This window comes from Uranotaenia lowii, chromosome 2, assembly GCF_029784155.1.
Source record: "Uranotaenia lowii strain MFRU-FL chromosome 2, ASM2978415v1, whole genome shotgun sequence".
Classification (NCBI taxonomy): Eukaryota; Metazoa; Arthropoda; class Insecta; order Diptera; family Culicidae; genus Uranotaenia; species Uranotaenia lowii.
The window spans coordinates 284,011,335-284,019,985 of NC_073692.1; the positions used below are offsets into that span (position 1 = coordinate 284,011,335).

Sequence of the window (8,651 nt, forward strand, 5' to 3'; positions counted from 1 at the left end):
ATTCTGTTTTTGGAAATTCTCAACAACATCTGGGACGTTGGTGAAATCCCTACGCAGTGGAAAGAAGGCCTGATCATACCAATTCCCAAACCCCATCAAGACCTTCACCTCATTAACAGCTACCGTCCCATCACCCTCTTGGACTGTGCAGGAAAGATTCTTGAACGCCTGGTTAAACGCCGTCTAGTCTCCTTTCTTGAGTCCAACAACCTTCTCGACACAAGACAGTTTGGCTTTCGCCCTGGATGCTCTACCGACGACCACCTTACCACCTTTGAAAATCTCATTGCCGACGCCATCGATAACAACCAACACGTGGAGTGCTTATGTTTGGACCTCTCTAAGGCCTTTGACCGGGTATCCCGTCATCAAATTTGTCCAGGCTAAAACAATGGGGTGTTCTGGGCAGAATGGGATATTTCATCCGCAGCTTCCTGACTGAACGTAAAGCTAGGGTCTACATCGATGGGAAGCTATCATCCCCCCACACCATAGCAAACGGTGTGCCCCAAGGCTCTGTTTTGGCCCCAACGCTGTTTCTTATTGGGATGCAATCACTTTTTGACGTAGTTCCAGAGGACGTCAATGTTCTGGCCTATGCCGACGACATAACCCTGATATCCGTGTCCCCCTACTCAGTACTATCCAGAAAGCAACTACAAATAGCCGTAAATAGAGTAGACAACTGGGCACCTTCCATGGGTTTTATCTTCGCTCCAGAAAAGTCAAAGCTCATGCATCTTAGTAGCAGGAAGAAGAAGCTGAACAAACTTCCCCCACTTATAATGGGCAATAAAGTTATCCCCATAGTCCACTCATCCCGCATTCTTGGGGTCTTAGTGGATGACAAACTCAAATTCATCAACCATGCAAACCAAGTTCGGAAATCAGCTTCACTCAAACTCAACATCCTTAAAAAGTTATGTAGCGCCCGGGGCGCCGGTTCCCGCTCTTCACTGTTCCGATTCCTTCATGGATGGCTGATGCCTGCCATGCTCCACGGACTGGGCCTATTTAGTCGCGGTGGCGACCGCATTAACGAGAAATTGGAGCCACTATACAACCAAGCAGTTCGCATCATCGGCGGCGCCTTCCGGAGCAGCCCAATCGTTTCTATCATGGCAGAAAGTGGACAGATCCCTTTTGACTACGTGATCGCAAGAAACCTTTCCAGCAAAACGATCCGCTGGTTATCCTACAACCGAAACCCCGAAGTACCTATGGTTCAGCGTACCGAAAGCTACCTACAAAAGTATGAAACATCTATTCCTGAAATATCAACCCGCCCTGAACCTAGACTTCGCAAATTCAATGCTCCTGTCCCAAAAGTCGATCTTAGCTTGCTCTCCGCGGTACGAGCCGGAGGGAGCTCAACTGTTGCTCTGGCCAACTATCTCCAACTCGTTAGTCGAAAATACCAAAGCATACCCAAGTTCTTCACCGATGGTTCCAAGTCCACTGATGGCCAGGTTGGATGTGGCATATTCAGCACTACCGACAGTGTGGCCCTCTCTCTACCACCCAAATGCTCCGTCTTCAGCTCTGAAGCTTTCGCCATCCTAAAAGCAGCCCAGGACCTCTGCCCATCTACCGGCGCAGTCATCTTCTCCGACTCTGCAAGCGTGCTGAGAGCTGTCCAGGCAGCCAACACAAAACACCCATGGATCATTGCACTTTCCAACATTGCAGCGACGAAAAAAATTACTCTGTGCTGGATTCCTGGTCACTCCGGGATTCCCGGCAACGAGGCAGCAGATCGATTGGCTCTCAACGGTAGTCAGCTGGAACCCCCCAATACGGCCATCCCTCCCTCAGATGCCTCCCACTGGCTTAAAAACCACCTGCTCCTCTCTTGGGCAAACACCTGGAACAACATCACCGAAAACAAGCTGAGGGAGATCAAAAACTGCACCTATGCATGGAGCGACCGGAATTCCTTCTTTGAGCGGAGAGCCCTAACCCGAATACGCATAGGACACACAAGATTGACCCATGGCTATCTTATGGGTAAAGAGGACCCTCCCATCTGCCCCGCTTGCAGCGTAGTCATCACCATCAAACATATCCTCACGCAATGCCCTATACACCAGCAAGCCCGCCTTGACTGCGACCTAGCCGACAACCTTCGACAGATCCTGTCGAACGATCCTGAAGAAGAGGAAAAGGTCCTCTCATTCCTCCGGAGCAGCAGCATTTACGAGGAAATATAAACATCACTCTACCCATCTGTCCCTAGTATTTCCTTTCCCTTCCCTCCCTCCTCCACCCCCCCCAAAAAAAAAAAAATACAAAAAAAAATACAAACAAAAAAAAATACAAAAAAAAAAATCAAAAAAAAAAATTAAAAAAAAAATTGAAAAAAGTACACTAGCCACGGTAGGAGATGGGATGAATCATCCAACAGGATGAAAATCCCTGAAAAAAAAAAAAAAAAAAAAAGCTGTTGGGGGAAGGGAAGAATGCCACAGTGTGGTAAATTCCTGGAAAAAAAAAGCTGTTGGGGCTTGATGTAAGTCTCGTCGTGTTCGGTTGCACCTTTGCGGCTACCTAACAGCTTCCCGGTTGATGTTTGCTGTTCAAAGCCTATGCAGGTAGCTAAGACGGGGCGATCAGAACCTTTTTTGTTCAACCGGTCACCGCTTAGCAATTGCGCAGCTATGTAGCATGACTGGTTGGGAATCAGAACGCAATCTGGTGATGGTTTGCCTGTGGTGGGTTGTTTGGCGACTGCTGGTATGGCCGTCAGCCGCTAACCAGCCTGCTGTCGGCCACTCGTGGTGTGAGTGGCTGTGGTGCCGCGCTTCAAGGTGGCTGGATGTATGGTTGGCCGAACTGGTGGGAGTTGATGTTGCGGGACCTCCCCTGTGGCTCGTGACGGGCCAGCTGTACGTCTTCTAGGGTGGATGCTGCGATGAGTGTGCGTACCTGTGGCTGATGGTCGGGTTATACGCATGTCGGGTCTATTTATTTAGCGCTTCGGGTTGCTAATTTGATCCATTTGGGTCTCCACCTACCTATTACTCAAATGCACTACTTAATTGCACTGCACTGTCCTAAGCTTCTTTACCTGGCACAGACTAAAGCGAAAAAGAAGGCTTTTTAACTAAGGGCACTTGGTCTCGGAATCATACTCTGACTTTAATTACCTATTCGCAATTGAAATTGAAAAAACTACTCAATTCTGACACTTCTAGTCACCGGACGTAAGTTAGCTAGGAGTCTCAATCGTCCGCTGATCGACCTGATCTAGCATGACTTCGCAACCGGAACTACCCGATACGAACAAGTCTAATCGCGAAGTCAAACAATTACATCCCAATTCGCGAATTCTTCGAGTAGTCCTCGTCTTCCCTTCTGGACCTGAATAATAGAGGCCCAACTTTTGCTTTGCCAAAATAAGTGCACAAAAGCCCCCGAAAGAGGTCATTCACCTGACGCCAAAATAAGAAAGGCGTCGGTGGCCTACAGAAGATGGCATCGAAAGTCACGTGCTCGCCGCCAGAATTGTGTCGGTCACTCAGATGTGTTATTGATGATTGATGATTGTTCATTTGGGGTGTTGATTAAAATGGTAATGGGTGTTTGATTCGTTCTTGTCTTTAATTGTTATAATTAAGGCGAAATTTCTATAGGCATATTTGAAAACGTTGTTTTATTATTGTTGAATTAAGAAAGGCTTATTTATTTAAGTTATGAAAATGAATGAATTGTTTAATTGGTTTTAAGTATATTTAGCTAAATTATAAATAAATTGTTTCGACTTGGTGTACCTGTTACAGAGTTCTGACGAAGTCTGTGTATTTGAGTGGATAAGTGTGAATTTTTGTACCCTTTGTTTTCGGTAACTAAGCGAAAATTATCAAAATTTGTCATTTTTGACAAAAATGACAAAAATTATAAAAGTGATAAAAATGACTAGAACGACAAAAATGACAAAAATGACAAAAATGACAAAAATGACAAAAATGACAAAAATGACAAAAATGACAAAAATGACAAAAATGACAAAAATGACAAAAATGACAAAAATGACAAAAATGACAAAAATGACAAAAATGACAAAAATGACAAAAATGACAAAAATGACAAAAATGACAAAAATGACAAAAATGACAAAAATGACAAAAATGACAAAAATGACAAAAATGACAAAAATGACAAAAATGACAAAAATGACAAAAATGACAAAAATGACAAAAATGACAAAAATGACAAAAATGACAAAAATGACAAAAATGACAAAAATGACAAAAATGACAAAAATGACAAAAATGACAAAAATGACAAAAATGACAAAAATGACAAAAATGACAAAAATGACAAAAATGACAAAAATGACAAAAATGACAAAAATGACAAAAATGACAAAAATGACAAAAATGACAAAAATGACAAAAATGACAAAAATGACAAAAATGACAAAAATGACAAAAATGACAAAAATAACAAAAATGACAAAAATGACAAAAATTACAAAAATGACAAAAATGACAAAAATGACAAAAATGACGAAAATGACAAAAATGACAAAAATGACAAAAATGACAAAAATGACAAAAATGACAAAAATGACAAAAATGACAAAAATGACAAAAATGACAAAAATGACAAAAATGACAAAAATGACAAAAATGACAAAAATGACAAAAATGACAAAAATGACAAAAATGACAAAAATGACAAAAATGACAAAAATGACAAAAATGACAAAAATGACAAAAATGACAAAAATGACAAAAATGACAAAAATGACAAAAATGACAAAAATGACAAAAATGACAAAAATGACAAAAATGACAAAAATGACAAAAATGACAAAAATGACAAAAATGACAAAAATGACAAAAATGACAAAAATGACAAAAATGACAAAAATGACAAAAATGACAAAAATGACAAAAATGACAAAAATGACAAAAATGACAAAAATGACAAAAATGACAAAAATGACAAAAATGACAAAAATGACAAAAATGACAAAAATGACAAAAATGACAAAAATGACAAAAATGACAAAAATGACAAAAATGACAAAAATGACAAAAATGACAAAAATGACAAAAATGACAAAAATGACAAAAATGACAAAAATGACAAAAATGACAAAAATGACAAAAATGACAAAAATGACAAAAATGACAAAAATGACAAAAATGACAAAAATGACAAAAATGACAAAAATGACAAAAATGACAAAAATGACAAAAATGACAAAAATGACAAAAATGACAAAAATGACAAAAATGACAAAAATCACAAAAATGACAAAAATGACAAAAATGACAAAAATGACAAAAATGACAAAAATGACAAAAATGACAAAAATGACAAAAATGGCAAAAATGGCAAAAAAGACAAAAATGACAAAAATGACAAAAATGACAAAAATGACAAAAATGACAAAAATGACAAAAATGACAAAAATGACAAAAATGACAAAAATGACAAAAATGACAAAAATGACAAAAATGACAAAAATGACAAAAATGACAAAAATGACAAAAATGACAAAAATGACAAAAATGACAAAAATGACAAAAATGACAAAAATGACAAAAATGACAAAAATGACATAAATGACAAGAATGACAAAAATGACAAAAATGACAAAAATGACAAAAATGACAAAAATGACAAAAATGACAAAAATGACAAAAATGACAAAAATGACAAAAATGACAAAAATGACAAAAATGACAAAAATGACAAAAATTACAAAAATGACAAAAATGACAAAAATGACAAAAATGACAAAAATGACAAAAATGACAAAAATGACAAAAATGACAAAAATGACAAAAATGACAAAAATGACAAAAATGACAAAAATGACAAAAATGACAAAAATGACGAAAATGACAAAAATGACAAAAATGACAAAAATGACAAAAATGACAAAAATGACAAAAATGTTAAAAATGTTAAAAATGACAAAAATGACAAAAATGACAAAAATGACAAAAATGACAAAAATGACAAAAATGACAAAAATGACAAAAATGACAAAAATGACAAAAATGACAAAAATGACAAAAATGACAAAAATGACAAAAATGACAAAAATGACAAAAATGACATAAATGACATAAATGACAAAAATGACAAAAATGACAAAAATGACAAAAATGACAAAAATGACAAAAATGACAAAAATGACAAAAATGGCAAAAATGGCAAAAATGGCAAAAATGACAAAAATGACAAAAATGACAAAAATGACAAAAATGATAAAAATGACTAAAATGACAAAAATGACAAAAATGACAAAAATGACAAAAATGACAAAAATGACAAAAATGACAAAAATGACAAAAATGACAAAAATGACAAAAATGACAAAAATGACAAAAATGACAAAAATGACAAAAATGACAAAAATGACAAAAATGACAAAAATGACAAAAATGACAAAAATGACAAAAATGACAAAAATGACAAAAATGACAAAAATGACAAAAACGACAAAAATGAAAAAAAATGACAAAAATGACAAAAATGACAAAAATGACAAAAATGACAAAAATGACAAAAATGACAAAAATGACAAAAATGACAAAAATGACAAAAATGACAAAAATGACAAAAATGACAAAAATGACAAAAATGACAAAAATGACAAAAATGACAAAAATGACAAAAATGACAAAAATGACAAAAATGACAAAAATGACAAAAATGACAAAAATGACAAAATGACAAAAATGATAAAAATGACAAAAATGACAGAAATGACAAAAATGACAAAAATGACAAAAATGACAAAAACGACAAAAATGACAAAAATGAAAAAAAAAATGACAAAAATGACAAAAAGACAAAAATCACAAAAATGACAAAAATGACAAAAATAACAAAAATGACAATAATGACAAAAATTACAAAAATGACGAAAACGAACAAAATGACAAAAAAGACAACAAAGACAGAAATTTAAATAGTCATTTCTGCCAATTTTATAAATGAAGTCAAATTTGTCTTTTTTTCCAATTTCATCAATTCGGTCAATTTGGTTAATTTTTATACTTTGTTATTTTGTTAAATTTGCAAGATTTGCTATTTATCATTTTGTCACAAATTTTTCAACTCTGTTTCTTTTATCTATGCCGTAATTTTTTTTAAATTTCGGAGTTTTGTCATTTTTTTTTTCAATTTGCTTATTTTTTCTTTTTGTCAATGTTTTTTTTTTCACCAATTTTGTCTATTTATTATTTTTGTTTCTAGTGTTTAAAATTTTGTCAAATTTGTTAATTTTTACAAAAAATAACAATGCATTTTTCAAACTTGATTTAATTGAAAAAAATAGACCAAAAAATATAAAACTAAATAAAATTGTAAATATTACGACAATGAAAAACGATGTGGTTAGCAGTTGCAAATAAGACTTGTATTTTGTAGGTTTGAAATTTTAAAAAATTGAAATTAAAGAAAAAAAGTGAAATTTTTTAACTAATTTTCTTAATATACTTATTTCGATATCCTTTCATAAAACAATCTGCGAATCCTAGATGTTCACTGCAAAAAGTGTTATTAAAAAGATAATTTTCGAAATTTTTAAATTTGGCAGTTTAAAAATTACAACTTTAAGAAAATTCCGATATAAATGTCATTTCACGAATGAAAATTAAGCACACATTGCCTAAGAAGAAAATGTAAAAAAAATCTTCAAGTTATCCACAATATTTTTACTGGGAATCTTCATATCAGGTTAAGACCCTAAACAAAATTTTAATGATTCTCATTTTGCAATAATTCCAAAACAATTATTTGAGAAAAAGTGTTTGTTATAATTGCTATGAATTAAAAACTGAACAATGAATTATTTTCTGGAGTATTTTGGGGAATTGCTGTTGGAAAGTATCGAATTATTATTAATTCTTGTTCAAATTCTACAATTTTTAAATTTAAATTTAATTTTAAAATAAGTGTATCAAAATTATATTCTAGGTATGGTAGCTTTTGGAACTTCATTTTTATTATTTTTTTTCCTGAATTTCAAGCTCTCATTCCAGATTTTTAATTTTTTTTGGAACTGAATCCAAAAAAAAAGTAACTAATTTGCAAGGATTTTTTTGTGAAAAAGTGAAAAGTCGTATTTATTCTTCATGCTCTTGATATTTTCAATTTTTTTTATAATGTTTGAATTAAATATAAACATATTGAAAAAAGAGGTAATTTCTGAAACCTAAAATTATTTCAATATTTCAGTGAAAGTACATAATCAATTGCAATTGAAATAACAAAACTTTCAGATTAAGCGTGGATTTTTTAACCTAAATTATTAAGCTGGATTTCTACTCAAAATCTTAAATATTCATCACCTCTTGTTTCAGAAGTAGTATTTTGATTTTTTTTCGAAAATTTAGTAGATATCATTAGAGATGTACCAAACAGTGCGAACGGCCGAATACCAACTATTGGCATCACCGAATATTTTGCAAAAAATACCAATTGAAATGCAAAAGTACTAATCAAAGCAGGTGAAAAACACTATTTTTTCATGCTTTGTATAGAATCTGAAGCATAACTGATATCAAGTTTCAACCAATAATCTAAGTTTCACATTTTTAATGTAATTTTTATTACCATAAAATCCCCATAATTGAAACTTATTTTTATAAATTTAATCATAATTTGGTCTCAGAACAACTATT

At 33.5% G+C, this 8,651-nt stretch overlaps 1 protein-coding gene across 1 annotated transcript; it reads left to right on the plus strand.

The window, feature by feature from the left end:
* The first annotated feature begins 410 nt into the window (after nt 1–410).
* On the plus strand, nt 411–2,210 carry LOC129742740 (uncharacterized). Its single transcript, XM_055734684.1, has one exon. The coding sequence runs from the start codon at nt 411–413 to the stop codon at nt 2,208–2,210; it is 1,800 nt and encodes a 599-aa protein (XP_055590659.1).
* Nucleotides 2,211–8,651: the final 6,441 nt, after the last annotated feature.